General features: G+C 34.4%; 2 protein-coding genes across 2 annotated transcripts; both read left to right on the top strand.

Moving 5' to 3' along the window:
* Nucleotides 1–344: 344 nt before the first annotated feature.
* On the top strand, nt 345–11,371 carry LOC120355694 (protogenin B-like). Its single transcript, XM_039444335.1, has 7 exons — nt 345–447; nt 3,843–3,974; nt 6,516–6,801; nt 7,685–7,815; nt 9,223–9,410; nt 10,134–10,313; nt 11,339–11,371. The coding sequence occupies exons 1-7, from the start codon at nt 345–347 to the stop codon at nt 11,345–11,347; spliced, it is 1,029 nt and encodes a 342-aa protein (XP_039300269.1). The 3' UTR covers nt 11,348–11,371.
* Nucleotides 11,372–11,378: 7 nt separating this feature from the next.
* LOC120355695 lies at nt 11,379–14,965 on the top strand. The gene is made up of 3 exons (XM_039444337.1): nt 11,379–11,603; nt 12,425–12,547; nt 14,536–14,965. The coding sequence occupies exons 1-3, from the start codon at nt 11,379–11,381 to the stop codon at nt 14,929–14,931; spliced, it is 744 nt and encodes a 247-aa protein (XP_039300271.1). The 3' UTR covers nt 14,932–14,965.
* Nucleotides 14,966–15,175: the final 210 nt, after the last annotated feature.

The raw sequence follows: 15,175 nt of genomic DNA, 5'->3' as shown, positions 1-15,175 counted from the left end.
TGTTTTCCAGTTCAACTTACAGGATTTCTAATTTTATTTTTTCGGCAATGGCACCTACAAAATTCTCAAGGGGCACTGCCAAATCAATAATAATGAAAGCCTCTTTATCTTATCGTCAAACAAGACGATTTCTGACCATTCAGTTACTTAATCATCTATCTATCTATGGATCTATCAATCTATGTATTCATTTATTTATCTATTTATTTACAAATGCATTTATTTATTTACTAATATATTGATTGATTTGTTTGTTGTAGGTTTGCAGCCGGATACGGCTACGAGGTGCGAGTGTTGGCGGCCACTGCGCAGGGTTGGCCCAATATGGCTGACGAGGCGTTGCCATGGCAACAGGTGCACACGCTGCCAGTAGAGCCCGACATGCACTCCTACCTATGCCTCAGTTGCAGCTTACTGTCACCAATTCCACCACAATACTGGTAAGTGGTAAAAAACACTTTATTCCTTCATAATTACGTCTATTGTCACCACCATACTGGTAATATCTATTATATTAGGCGAGGCGTTGCCATGGCAACAGGTGCATTAGCTGCCAGAAGAGCCTGACACATACCTCCTACCTATGCCTCAATTATTGCAGCTTACTGTCACAAATGCTACCTCAATACTGGTAAACAAGCACTTCAGTTGTCACTAAAGGTGCATCTTCGTTTATGCGTAAACTTCCGCAGTCGACGACGGCAAGCATTGTTGACATTCATATTGTCCAAATTTCAAGAGTGCTAAAACAGCTGATCAAATAACTTTTCATTATTTGTCAACGAGCTAAAATATAGTAAACTATAGAGTGGCTGAGTGGCCGCTACTCCTGTTACGAATTGAACATGGTCAGCCATGACAGAGAGAGGCAAAAGCGGCGGAAAATTTGAATAGCCTTATTGATATAATGGAAACTTGCATAAAAGACAAGGTGCAAATCAGTTATATTTAATAAATACTACATTGAATCGAGGAGGTGTTGAGGAGGGTTGGGGAAAGAAGGAGTCTGCTGGATGTGATAAAGGGAAGAAAGAGGAGATGGCTGGGACATTGGATGAGACGGCAATGCTTGTTGGTGGATGCCATGGAGGGGGCCATTCAGGGAAGAAGAGGAAGAGGGAGAAGAAGATACAAAATGTTGGACGACATCAAGGAGGGGATGAGCTACTATGCAACGAAGCGACTGGCAGAGAATAGAAGAGAGTGGGGGGCTGCTGCCATATAGAAGGACCTGCTTACGAGCAGAAAACTACAGACAGACTTGAATTTTCATTGAGCATTTTAAATATATGTACTACAGTTGTTATGCATCCATAAAATTAATTGTTTGAATTGCTTTACTTGAAGCCTTGGTGAAATTAATGTAGCCCAAGTTACAGTGTTAATACTGCTTAGCCGTACAAGTGCTCTATTAAGTTGAAATGCCATACCGTAACTGCAAAATTATGATTTTAGAAATTGGATTATTTTTCATGCTATTTTGAGTAGGAGATTCGAAAAAAAACTAGTTTATGAAGACGTTTGTTTGATACCACCTTTTAGTACTTATCTACATTATCTCTAAGTTCAAAACAAGAAGGCAAAGTATGATAGTCAAAAAAATAACAATATCATATGCAGATCATATGAAATAAGCTGTACGAAATCATATTATTATCATCTTTTTTCATGTTATCGTCTAATACTATTACTATCTAATACCGGCCTAACATGATCATAAATATAAGCTGATGTCTATAGTTCATTCCAGTCAAGTTTGCAATACCATTATCATCATAAATATAATAATTAGTCATAGAAATAAATTTATTCACAAAACACACCTATTCCTGTAGTGGCAGACTGGCAATAGAGGCTCTTCTTGCCTCTCTCTGTCATGGCTGCCCGTGTAACCATGAGAGCGCTGAAAGCACACCAACAGCCGCTCTATAGTTTACTATATTTTAGCTCGTTGTTATTTGTGCATATTATTCAAGATTAAAAACATTTCTAATAATATCAACATATTGCCATTTGAAAGTATAAACTCAAGATACCCATTAAAACATAATTGATCAACATAATTTTTAGGTTATGTAGACAAATTGAAATCCACACAATCTGAGATCCTCACCCTGTCATGGTCGACGACGGCATTTACGCATAAACGAAAACCCAGCTCAACTGGTAACACCAACACTCTATCTATATAGCCTGGTTCTCGCTAGTAGAGTTGGTAGTCGAGTAACTGGCATACTAACTCTACCGAGTTAACTCTACTCTACTTACTTGATCGAGTTGAGAATAGTAGGTAAAGTGTGTTGTGTAGTGAACACAACTAACCTTAAAATGTGAATACTCTACTCTGACTCTACCAGCTCGAAACTGTTTCATTAGCATAGTAGTGGTGGAGTAGAGTGAGAAGCGGTGGTGGGGGAAGGCAAGTGGTAGAGTGCTACCCTCTATGCTATCCCACTCTACTCTACTAAAAACTAGTACTCCATCATGAAAGTTTTCATTGGGAGAGTTCACAAGATAGTTTGTACTTGTCCAGGCAACTCTTCTACTAACTCTACTAATGAAAACCAGGCTGATTGGAGGTTTTTCTGTTTATCCATTAGCGGCTTTTAGACATGGAATGTAGAGCTGGCACGTACATGCCTCTTCAACTTGGCCAGGCAACTCTACCATAACTCTACTTATGAAAACCAGCTGATTGGAGGTTTTTCTGTTTATCCATTAGCGGCTTATAGACAGGGAATGTAGAGCTGGCACTTACTTGCCTCTTCAACTTGCCCAGGCAACTCTACCACTAACTCTACTAATGAAAACCAGGCTGATGGGAGGTTTTTCTGTTTATCCATTAGCGGCTTATAGACAGGGAATGTAGAGCTGGCACTTACTTGCCTCTTCAACTTGCCGCTGACAATCTCTGTCTAAATCTAAGTGAAACTTGCCACTACATCGGCATGTAGAACAAACCTGTTTCTCTTGCATGAAATGATGAATTGCGACCAGCTGACCAATGGAAAATGCAATAATTAATGTTATCTTCTCTTATATAGCTTCCCGATTAAACCTCAACTCCTGTTCACAGACAAGAGCTCCATGAAGCACTTTGTGAACAGTAATTTTTGTTCACATTATTATTTTTTATCATACATGATAGTACATTCCCTCAATAAAAGAAGAGTATGCTTTGTACAGTATTGATTATTGTTGCGTTGTTTTCGGAAGCATTGATTATTTAAGTTTCATTATAGATTAATTGACCGAGCGAAGTGAGGTCTAAGATTCAAGTCGACGGTTTGGCATTTCTCTCAATGTTTAAATGTTAATATGTTTGCGCATTTACAGCGAAACGCGGTAATAGATTTTCATGAAATTTGACAGTATGTTCCTTTTTTAATTGCGCGTCGACGTATATACAAGGTTTTTGGAAATTTTGAATTTCAAGGATAATATAAAAGGAAAAAGAGCCCCTTCCTACGCCAGTATTAGAGTAAAAATCAGACTATAGAATTATTCATCATAAATCAGCTGACAAGTGATTACACAGATGTGTGGAAAAGCCAGTCTATTGTTGTATTTCCATAAGGTCTATAGTTTCAATCAGGTACTTGTGTAAGAGAATACTGCGTGAGGTCTACTGTTCACAGAACTACTAGTAGCTTCCTTTATTCATTGCTGTTGAATAGTGATTATATTAATATTATAATGTAATACATTTTGTTTTTGGAATATTTTCATTTTGTATTTCGCTGCTTTCCAATGTAGCCTATAATTATTTGATTTGTACTTGGTATTCTTCAAACTACAATATTATAAATATACTAATTGAATTGTTTGTTGATTTTGATCAGGTGAAATGGAGTTTGGAGCCTGTACAGCAGAAGTCGATGGATTCCATTTGTCCTATCGCAAGCAGAATGGAGAACTGTTGGGACCTGAACTGATAGATGCCAGGAAAACTGAACATGTGTTAGCAGATCTTGGTAAGTATCATTGATGTCTTCTCAAATCTTTAAAGTTTAAGACTCTTTTAATTTTTAAAAGAGACTATCAGGTAACCCGTGCTCCGCAAGGGAATGATTAAAAACTTGGTAAACTGAAAACTTGACCTACGGTACTGAAATCTTGAAGAGTTTTAAATAGGCTTTTTACCTTTCTTGGTAAATTAAGAATCTATATGCAAAATTTCAAGTTTAATCAGTCCAGTAGTTCAGACTTGATATTTATTTATTTAATCATTAAGAATAAATTACACAACTTACAGAAAGTACCACAGATACTTTGGTAATATAATACAGATAAAAGAATGACTTTCTCATATGAGTGAATTTCTCATACCGTACGTGTATGAGCCAATTCTTTCCTTTATTATATTATAGTTATTACGGAGTGACTCGTGGTTTTGTGGATATAGTGTTTACGTAACAGCCTAGAAATCCTGGGTTCACACCCGGATGTAAACAAAAGTTTTTAGCCAAGTCTCTCATGTGTTATCGGTTTGGCAAGTAAAATTGTCGGTCCCGGCTGAAGTGTGGACAGTCGGCTCATTGACGGCTAAAATTAACTAATATTCTGGCCAGGTGGGGCCTTCCCGCAAAGGACTCCCCACCAACAAAAAGCCGAATGAATTTATTTTATCTATTAAATAAAATTAAACAGAATTACACAACTTACAGAAGTAGCACAGGCTATGAGCCCAAAACGCTTCCAATTCTAATTTACACAACAGTCCAAAAATGTAGCTAGGTTATGTTTCACTTCAACATTGCTACACATTCAATTTACCATTCAAAACACTCAAAAATCATTTTTTAATTAAAAAATATTTCTAAATTGGATTAATTATTCAATTTAGAAATATTTTTAGGCTGTTACGTAATTACAAATAATTGGAAAATTCCAAACTTTGAAAAAACTATAACATTTTGAGAACGAAAAGATAAACACTATAATTTACTGCTATAAGAGATAGAATGATTCTATATTGATATCATAAAATGTCAATTTTTCAAATAGGTTTTCTTCCGCGAAGAAATAAAATTTGTTCCTATTTTTCCTAAACAGTTGTTTGTTTGCCTTTGAATTCCAGTCATGACTTTATCTTGTGAGAACAGTTAGCTTATAGATTTTATTGGAATAGATTTAATATTCTATTCAAGCTTTTTGCTTTTATTGGAATAGATTTAATATTCTATCCAAGCTTTTTGTTTTTATTGGAATAGATTAATATTCTATCCAAGCTTTTTGCTTTTATTGGAATAGATTAATATTCTATCCAAGCTTTTTGTTTTTATTGGAATAGATTTAATATTCTATCCAAGCTTTTTGTTTTTATTGGAATAGATTTAATATTCTATCCAAGCTTTTTGTTTTTATTGGAATAGATTTAATATTCTATTCAAGCTTTTTGCTTTTATTGGAATAGATTAATATTCTATCCAAGCTTTTTGTTTTTATTGGAATAGATTTAATATTCTATTCAAGCTTTTTGCTTTTATTGGAATAGATTTAATATTCTATCCAAGCTTTTTGTTTTTATTGGAATAGATTAATATTCTATCCAAGCTTTTTGCTTTTATTGGAATAGATTTAATATTCTATCCAAGCTTTTTGTTTTTATTGGAATAGATTTAATATTCTATCCAAGCTTTTTGTTTTTATTGGATAGATTTAATATTCTATCCAAGCTTTTTGCTTTTATGGAATAGATTTAATATTCTATCCAAGCTTTTTGTTTTTATTGGAATAGATTTCATATTCTATGTTTATTTTCTAATATTTTCATAATATTCATAATATCCCTTACTATTTCTAATACAATTATTCAAAAATATAGTTTAAATTTCCAGTTTATGTCCAAATTTCTGTTTATGCAGAAGGTTTTTCTACTCCAAGAATAATCTGGAAAAAATTAATTAATTTTGAAGGTTTGATAATAAAGCCAGTGGACACAAAAATCAATGCAATGAATTTGAAAATGTTTATCTGAGTATTGAAGAGTGTAAATTGTATTTTGAAAATTTATAGTGACATAACCAACATTTTGATTTGGACAGTATAGTCATAGAGAAACAAAAGCATAGGTAGATATCCCATGGTATAGGGATAGGGCTTTTATGTCGCAACTTTTACTGTTATCTCAAGCCGATAGTTCACGTAGTTCTTTCCCATGCAGCTGTGTGACGCTGGTAGTCTTTCAAATTGTGCCGTTCATACACTCTAACCCCAACAAAACAGTAAATATTGACAATAATCGACAGTAATCGGCTTGAGATAACAGTAAAAGTTGCGACATAAACACCTTATACCATGGGATATCTACTTATGGTATTGTTTCTCTATGGTATAGTATAAATTGGGAATGGGATAGTTTTGGGCATGAACCTGTTGTGCCTTTCCTCATGTTAAGTATTTGTACACAATGTGATAAATAAATGAAAAAATTTAGAGCTGAAAATCGCTCATTCACTGTCACCACAGCTGATAACTATTCAATTCCGTTCAATCTTATTTTTTTCTTCCAGAACCGGAAACATGGTACGAAGTGGTGATGAGTGGCATATCACAGGGAGTCGAAGGCGAGTCAGCCGTTCGCTCCATTCAGACCTGGGCCTGGCAGGCGGGCGAAGCGGTGCTGATGCCACTTCCGGCCCCCACCCACCTGTTTGCCGAGCCCGTGTCACCCACCGCCATCAACCTGACGTGGGTGGGGTCAGTCCCACCCGCCAACGTGTCCCACTACACAATCAGCTACCACCTGGTGCAGACCGCTCTACCTCTTCACAACTCTTCTATCTATTTTTTAAACAGGTACTTATTGTTTCTGTGTTATAACTCTGTTAATAACTGTGTATTTTGAATCATAAATTAATTATGAATTAGTATTGATGATATAGGGAGAAAAAGCTAAGTACACCTTGTACTATTGCTCTCCCAAATTTAGATAACATTAAAAAAGTCCGAAATAGGGTTATGATGATTTCAAGAATTATGATTACGTTCTTCTATAATCTAGTTCATTTTTAGTCAAAAACAACATAAACTAAGAAATTTAAATTTTGACGGACAATAAACTAGATAAAACATATATAACACTCAAATCACCATTATAGATTTTTGAGTAATTTCACAAAACTTAGTGCCAGAAAAAAACTCACTGTATAATATATTAAAGTTGAACATTTTCTCAATTTGTTGGCTTCAAACATTTTCTGATAACCAGAAATGTTTGATAACTCCCAGGCAGTTGAGTGTATAAAGCTGCTGATCACAATAATTCCTTTAATAAGCAAATAACATAATAATTCCTTTAAAAATATATTAGTTTTGAAAATTTTTCCTCATGTTTGAAAACCGTTATAAATATTTATTGGAATTGTTCTCTCTTAATTCCATGGACCTGCTATTTACTGTGTGACTGATATTTCATTTTATTGGGAGAGAGCCAAAGAATAAACCAAAGCTGTTTCTCTTGAAAATTTTGATAATAAATTGATATGAGTGAGGTTATGTAAACACTTTTTATAAATTATATTGTCATTGATTTATTGCTGAATGCTGTGACTTTCAATTGGTTACCGTATTGTTATTGTGAATTGTGCTTAATTATGTAAAACAAAAATCATATTCAACATCCCTTATAAAAATGTGATTTTCGTGATTGTGTCTCATCATCTATTTTCGTTTGTTTCAGTACAAGCACCGGAGTTCAAATAACTGGTCTAAAGGCGTACACTCTGTACGAGTTGAAAGTGAGGACGCACGACGAGAATAACAGGCACAGCGAGTACAGTCAGAAGCTCGAGTGTCGAACACTCGAAGACCGTGAGTACATTAAACATTTTCAATTTATAAATTGAATGGCTCCCCAGAAAAACATTACAAGCGCCATTTCTCAAATTTTACAACAACTAAAAAGCGTTTCAATGTTGATTTTTTGGATATTTTAAAAGTATTTTTAAAACTTCTCCGACCAATAACTACTAGTAATAAAATTTATCAATAGATGTCACTACATGACAAGTGCAAGAGCACTAGGAACGTTTTTCCATGAAAAAATCGAGTACTCAAATTTTGGCACTTGTAACGTTTTTCCGGGGAGACATTCAATTTCAAATACACCCACGTACCTGGTATCAAATAATTGGTTACAATCAATTCAGGATGTTAATCTGATAAGAAAAAACTCAAAAATTCGCTGTCCTTCGAATTAAGAATATAAAAATTATCAAGTAATTGGAAATTCCATAAAACTGATAGGTAGTCGTAGGTCAAGTAGGGTAGGTTAGGTTATGTGGGATTTGTTTGTTAGAATAGTTCAAGTATAGTTAGGTGGTATAGTACTCACTTTATATTTTGAAGCCAAAAAGGTGTTCATCCACCAGGAACTACCACAGCTATTGTTCTTTGCAAATAAGTCCAAATATGCAGTTCTATATAAATTGAACATGAAAATAACCTACTGTTTTCAGAATTAACTTTTTCATTTTTATGTCTATTGACGATGTCAATTCTATGTCATGACGAATATATTTATTTAGACATTTTTTTATTTAGTTCTATTTTTTTCAAAAAAAAAATGTATATATAAATTAAAACAGGAGACACGATATAAATAGATTGAAAACACTTAGAAACTTACATTAGAAATGGGGAAATTTTCGGAGACTGTGTCTCCTTGCAGTCTTCTCGGTTGAGAAAGGAGACACAGTCTCCGAAAATTTCCCCATTTTAATGTAGTTTTTAAGTGTTTTCAATCTATTTATATCGTGTCTCCTGTTTTAATTTATATTACAAACTTTAAAGTGTCTTCTGTTATGTGCTATATATATATATATATATATATATATATATATATATATATATATATATATTCAATTTTCCAGGCTTTCAATCCCTTTGCTCCTGAAACACGACACATACCGTATTTTATTCTATTCTAATAGATATATTCTATTATATTACCACATTTTTGAACTCCAACTGTGATACTACCTTTTAGTTTATAGTGCCTGCCCAAATGGATTGTACTTAATGTGTTTTTTTTATATTTATTCAATTTACTCTGTACTTGACAATTTCTGTGTAAATTTGTGTTAGACAAGATCTTATATTCATGTATGAATCTATTGATCAAATAAATGAATTATTTATTCATTTGCAATTTCATATTCTATTCTATTATATTACTAACATTTTTGGCAAATTGATAAATTTGTGTTTTTGTGTTAGTGCCGGGTCCCGTTCATGACGTGCAGTGGAAGCTGATGAACTCGAGTACAGTGCGCATCTCGTGGAAAGAGCCTTTGAAAGTGAATGGAGTCATTGTCAACTACACCCTCGCCTACTCGCAACACCCCGCCCAACCTATCGCCGACTGGACTAAAACTATTGTACCTGCATCTAAGCTAAGCACAAACGTAAGTTATTTATTTATTTTTTATTCATTCATTTAGGTTATTATTATACATTAAGTTCAGTATCTATTAGAAAAAATTGTTATCAACAACCATCATCAACCAATAATAAGGATATGTTGATAGATCTCTTCCAATTTTGTTGGCGTCAATCTTGATATTGACGGAAATTTATCAAAAAATTTATCACGCTTTTCAAATTAACATTGATGAGCTTGATATTGACGGAAATATGGAATAGATTGATCATATATGAACCATTGATTGATGATTTTAGATATTTTAGCATAGAGGAATTGACGTATTCAACACTTTTGAATGACTGTTTCACTTTAGAAATGTCGGCTGTAAATTTTATCTACGTTGTGAAAATAATTATGAAGGACCGAAAATTCTGTGAAGTGAAACTACAAGACTTATTTCAGACTATGTGTAGCCTTATCTAAATTGGGAGAGGAATAGCACAAGTTTACCGTATTTTTTCTCTCCCTATCATTTTGATGATGTACTTATTGTATCAATCAATAAAGAATAACGAAAGAATTGTACATAATTGTTTAGCTCTAAACAAATGTATTTTATAATCATATTAGGAAACCTTCATATTAGCTTTGTCATAATTTAATGATCACTTGAGGCTCTTATGGTTGGAATTAAGTGATTGTTTTAAAAATATGTTTCTTTCCTATTATCATTATGCCATAATATTTTTTTTCTGTTCAACAGTTGACATCATTGAAGAATAACCGTTACACTTTAAAATATGGGCGAGTAGTGGGGCAGGACCGGGGCCTCCTTCTCCAAATTTGGAAATTACAATTCCCTCGAAAATCGGCCGCAAACTGCCTCCTATTTCCGACCAATCAACTGAGACTACACCTGATCGAAAACCTGATCAAATTCTTGGTGAGTTGATAATCTAAAGTTTCAATTTTTTTTTATCAATATTGAAATTGTGATTGCTCATATTCTCATCCCTTGAGTATTTTTGACTGATGTGTTTTATTGCTTACAGTTCAAATTGTTGACTGTTGTCTAGATTCACTGTTGTATTTCTTTTATTTTTCACTGACATGGATTTTCTTCATGAATTGAATTTTTGATTCAATATGTATGAACTATTCTAATAAATAGACTTGTTTAATGTTAGTTATTGTTCTAAACTAACAATGGAGTGATTGAGTGTCTCTAATAGTTTATTTTTGTTCTTCGGATTTTTCATTTGCACAATAAGTTTTTATCTGACTTTGAATACTATATCGAATATTTTGTCCGCATCTTTTATTTATATTGATTTTAAGCCTATGACTCTCATGAAAAGTAGCTCATCTTTAAATTCCATTTTTGAAATTCAATATCCTATCAATAAATACAAATAAAGTAGAATACGATTGCTCAGTAAGTCCGCATCATGTATGCCAGGAAAGTCATGGGTTTAAATGCCAGCAAGCGTTCGGTTCTCTGTTAATGTTATCATTATAATTTTCATCTCTTCACTCATGCACAAGTGAACCGATTATATGGGCATCTTCCAGAATTGTATTTATCATTTCTTAACAACAATATGATTGGTCATGATAAATGTTTTTTTTTTAATATTCCACATTCATTTTGGTGGACTATATTCAATTATACATATATCCCTGTAATTTTTCGTTACAATATTATCCATTTATCAATTAAAAAAGTCCACTTCCATTTCGGTTGACCATATTCAATCTTTGCATATTATATTCCTCATGCAACTTCTTGTGGTAGAATTACTCACTCATCAATTTTAAAAATCTTCCACTTCCATCTTGGTTGTTTCTATTCAATCGTTGCATATATTTTTGTAATTTTTTGACACAATTACTTATTTATCAATTTTAAAATCATCCACTTCCATTTTGATGAATGTGTGCATAAATTGATGAAACTTGTTGCGGCAGGCATTGTGATCGGCTGTGTGATTGGCGCCATCTGCTAATAATGTGCACCATAGTGCTGGTGTACCGACACAAATGCACCAAGCCGGGGCCTATCTGCCGCACCGGGCAGGCGGCCGCCAACGGCTCCACCGGCTTCTATCTGCCGCCCTCCACCGCCTTTGACGAAATGCACGAAATGGAGTGCTTCACCGGACCTCTCGACACAAGGTTAGCACTCACTACAACCATAGAATTCAATAAAACATATGGAGATACTAATATTAACGTTTGTACTCGCTACAAACATACAGCTCAAAATAAGCTCTGGAGATAACTAATTATTGAGTCAGCAGTAGTTTGCCTATAGTGAGGTCCAAGTTATAATGGCAGTGAATTGAATTGAATTGAATTACTGCCTTTATTTCCCTGGAGAGCGAAGTTAGGGCGAAGTCGGCCCTCTTACACTTAACTGTCTATTACAAATAATATGATAGAAAAAAGAAAAAACTCCAAACAATATGAAAAAACAAGATAATTAAAAGAGAATTAAGATAGGAGAACAGCGTTGCTCAATCTCTGCCTCAATTAAATGTATTTCTACATTGTTAAAAACGGATTTGGCAACGTTGTGGAGTTAGAAAAGGATAACACCATCTGCTTTGTCGAATGATAGACAAGGATAGCAACACCAATGTCAATTGTAAGCACAATGTGCCTTCACCAATTATGTGAGGGGAATAACTATTATAACAAAAGAGAACAGAATAAGACCAGGTGACACAATCAAATACTGCCATTATAACGTGGACATCATTATAGTTTGATAAGCGATACTCAACTTCCTGCCAACCTAACTAAACAAGGCAGTAAACTATTTTTGAGTATTTTGTTGCTGCTTCAATTCAAATTAATATGTTGTAAGAAGTTGTATGCTAGTTGTATGAGGAACTAACGTGACTATATTGTTTTATTTTATTATCTTTATATTTTATAATTTGCAAGATTGTTGTTGTTATATATCTACTGTTTATTCATAATTTCTGATTATGTGAAATGTATAAATGGAAGAATAAATGAATTTATTATTATTATTTATATTGTTTTCAGGGTGGCTTCCCACAAGATCAAGTGAATGGATTAAAGCTGACACTACTCACCAATGGACGAATTCCCAATGGACATGCAACAAGAGAACGTGATCATGGTGTCAGAATAACAGAAAATCCTCAGGTAATATTTTTTGTTCTCTTTGTAAAATACTGTTCCAATATTAGAAAGTTAGTTTTCGACTAAACAGGTTGTTTTCATAGTAAGTTAAACAAATTTCATAGGTTAAATCGATCAGATATACCGGAATAAACTTGAATCCCAGCTATTACTATAGAAGGCGGTAGAAAAAGAAACTCGGCAACTATGCCATGGTATTACAGTCGAACCTCTGTATAACAAAGTCGATTATCCCGAGAAAAATTCGCTGCAGAGAGGTATTCGTTATTGAGAGTTTCTGTCAAGAAAACTGCCACGATCCTATGGATCTTATAATATCGTATCACGGCGGTAAATAAATGAATATGTTACGTAGAACATATCGCGAACTTAGGTAGGGTACCTATTAGGCCAATATTAATATGGAAATTTGAAAATTCATGCTGTTTGAAAAAAAACATGTTTTTAAATATTTATAGAATGTAATAAGTAAGTAAACTCATCAATTTATTTTCAGAAAGCTTGATTTGTACTATTAGTAAAGTTTAATCAAAGTACATACTCTGTAGCAATATTTTTCAGCTCTTTACACTACTATTAGATGGAACGCAAAATACGGTTATTTTGTCAATAACTTCACAATAAATTCTATAATAACTCAACTTTCCTATTTTTTAATGTTTATATCTGGAAAAGTGAGTAATTTTCGGATGAATTTGGCATTTGAATAAAAAATCATGTTCAATAAACGACTCATATCATCAAACAGTCAGACATGTCTGGTACACTATTTTTCAGTTTTAATCCTTGCCTGATAATTTTAAAAGCCTGTAGAAATTTTTGATTTGACGGATTCTTTTCCTCAGGTTCGTCACAGCTATCATCATCATAGTAAGTTCAAAGAATTGAAATGTGTGACAAAAGCAAGAACGGGGAAGTCCAGTCGTTGTAGACCTGCCTGGTCTACAATAATGACAAGTTCTTGGAATTCAATTTCCAGTAACTTGCATTCTATTTCCGACATGTGTTTCACCCTCTATTGACTGTCTACCACCCTATCTTCTTCCTACCTGAATTGCCATTATTTTTAGTCTATTGACCTTTCTGCTGAAACTAAACAATTCCTTGAAAATAACCGTCTGCTTCCTATACACACTACACTTTGTATGTTGAAGTCAAGAGAAAACTTTGTTGTTGAGAGGTCCGAAATTCGTTAAATAGAGGTAAATAAGCAGCCAAAACTCAAAAATGTCATGGGACCAGGTAAAAATTCGTTGTGTAGAGGATTTCGTTAAGTAGAGATTCGTTATAGAGAGGTTCGACTGTATATCCACCGACTTTATAAAGTGAAGATTTACTTCATTAACGTGAAGCTTCAATTTATTTATCTAAGCTTCATTTCACCATAGTTCATTCATTAAGACTGCTCAAACTGTGATTCAGTACAATTAGTCATTCAGTACATTTACAACACTTCAATAGAGGAACAAATAATAATAATAATATTATAATGTAGAGAATATCACTATGAATGAGAATGTCAATGAATAAATCTCACTATAGAATTACAACATTTTTAATACTAGTTGACTTTGAATGAATTGTTGCAGCTCAGCTAATACTGTAATCGATGTTTTAATGTAGAGAATATTTTTGAACAATTTCTATCTAAATTTCGGAAAGGAACAGTTTTGGGCTTCAGTTCCTTTCCTAATCATTCATAATTGAGGATGATATTGTATGTATCAATGTATAAATAAATAAATAATAAATAAATGTCACTATAAATGACTATGAATGAATCTCACCATAGAATCGCATCATTTTTACTATGAGGTGATTCCAAAATAAATTGTTGCAGTTCAACTAATATTTAAAATAATATTTTGATATATAGTAATATAGATAATGCCACTATAAATGACTATGGCTATGGATCTGAATGAGAATATCAATGAATGAATCTCACTATAGAATTACAACTTTTCTACTATGATCTGACTCTGTTGCAGTTTAACTCGCCGATCGGCAACCTGTCGCCGGGCTCGTGCGAGGGCATGCGCGTGGCCAGCGACGAGGGTGACAGTCTGCTCAGTGGAGGTCTCCAGGAGGCGGAGGTTGACGCCCTCGAGGAGGACGATGATGGGGAGAGCACCAGTCTCAACGACACGCAACTGACAGTACTGGACTGTTGCCAACAGCATGGAAACGACAGGCATCTGACAGCCTGTTGCCAACAGCATGGAAACGACAGGCATCTGACAGCAGCGCTGGACTGTTGCCAGCAGAACGAGGCGACTGTCAAGTGCTGCAAGACAGAACGGATGATAGCCGACGATGATGACGGCTTCCATGAGAACGAGAACCATCGTCACCATCACCTCATCATGTTGGGGCCCAACGGATGAGTGCGGCACAAGCGGCTGGCTCCCCGTCGCAAGCTCCTGCCGTTCTAGTACACACACAACTCACTCTCAGTCACAGACATAATCGGCACAACAGGTATGCACATCAGATACAGTTGCAACAGCATCAGGGACAGCAGGAATTACAATCGCATCAGCAACAGTTGCTTCAGGAATAGCAGGAATTACATTTGCATCAGCAACAGTTGCTTCAGGAATAGCAGGAATTACAATCGCATCAGCAACA

The sequence above is a fragment of the Nilaparvata lugens genome, unplaced genomic scaffold, assembly GCF_014356525.2.
Source record: "Nilaparvata lugens isolate BPH unplaced genomic scaffold, ASM1435652v1 scaffold4275, whole genome shotgun sequence".
Taxonomy (NCBI): Eukaryota; Metazoa; Arthropoda; class Insecta; order Hemiptera; family Delphacidae; genus Nilaparvata; species Nilaparvata lugens.
The sequence above is the reverse complement of the archived record's forward strand: the minus strand, read 5'-3'. Positions and strand labels throughout refer to the sequence as shown.

What these genes read in the sequence shown, in the direction of transcription:
- LOC120355694 (XM_039444335.1), top strand. Translation starts at nt 345, where the DNA reads ATGGCAACAGGTGCACACGCTGCCAGTAGAGCCCGACATGCACTCCTA. An exon ending in CACCACAATACTGGTAAGTG is followed by an intron (nt 448 to 3,842) that starts GTAAAAAACACT and finishes GATTTTGATCAG; the next exon opens with GTGAAATGGAGTTTGGAGCC. An exon ending in TCTATCTATTTTTTAAACAG is followed by an intron (nt 6,802 to 7,684) that starts GTACTTATTGTT and finishes CGTTTGTTTCAG; the next exon opens with TACAAGCACCGGAGTTCAAA.
- LOC120355695 (XM_039444337.1), top strand. Translation starts at nt 11,379, where the DNA reads ATGTGCACCATAGTGCTGGTGTACCGACACAAATGCACCAAGCCGGGG. An exon ending in ATGGAGATACTAATATTAAC is followed by an intron (nt 11,604 to 12,424) that starts GTTTGTACTCGC and finishes TATTGTTTTCAG; the next exon opens with GGTGGCTTCCCACAAGATCA. An exon ending in GAATAACAGAAAATCCTCAG is followed by an intron (nt 12,548 to 14,535) that starts GTAATATTTTTT and finishes ACTCTGTTGCAG; the next exon opens with TTTAACTCGCCGATCGGCAA.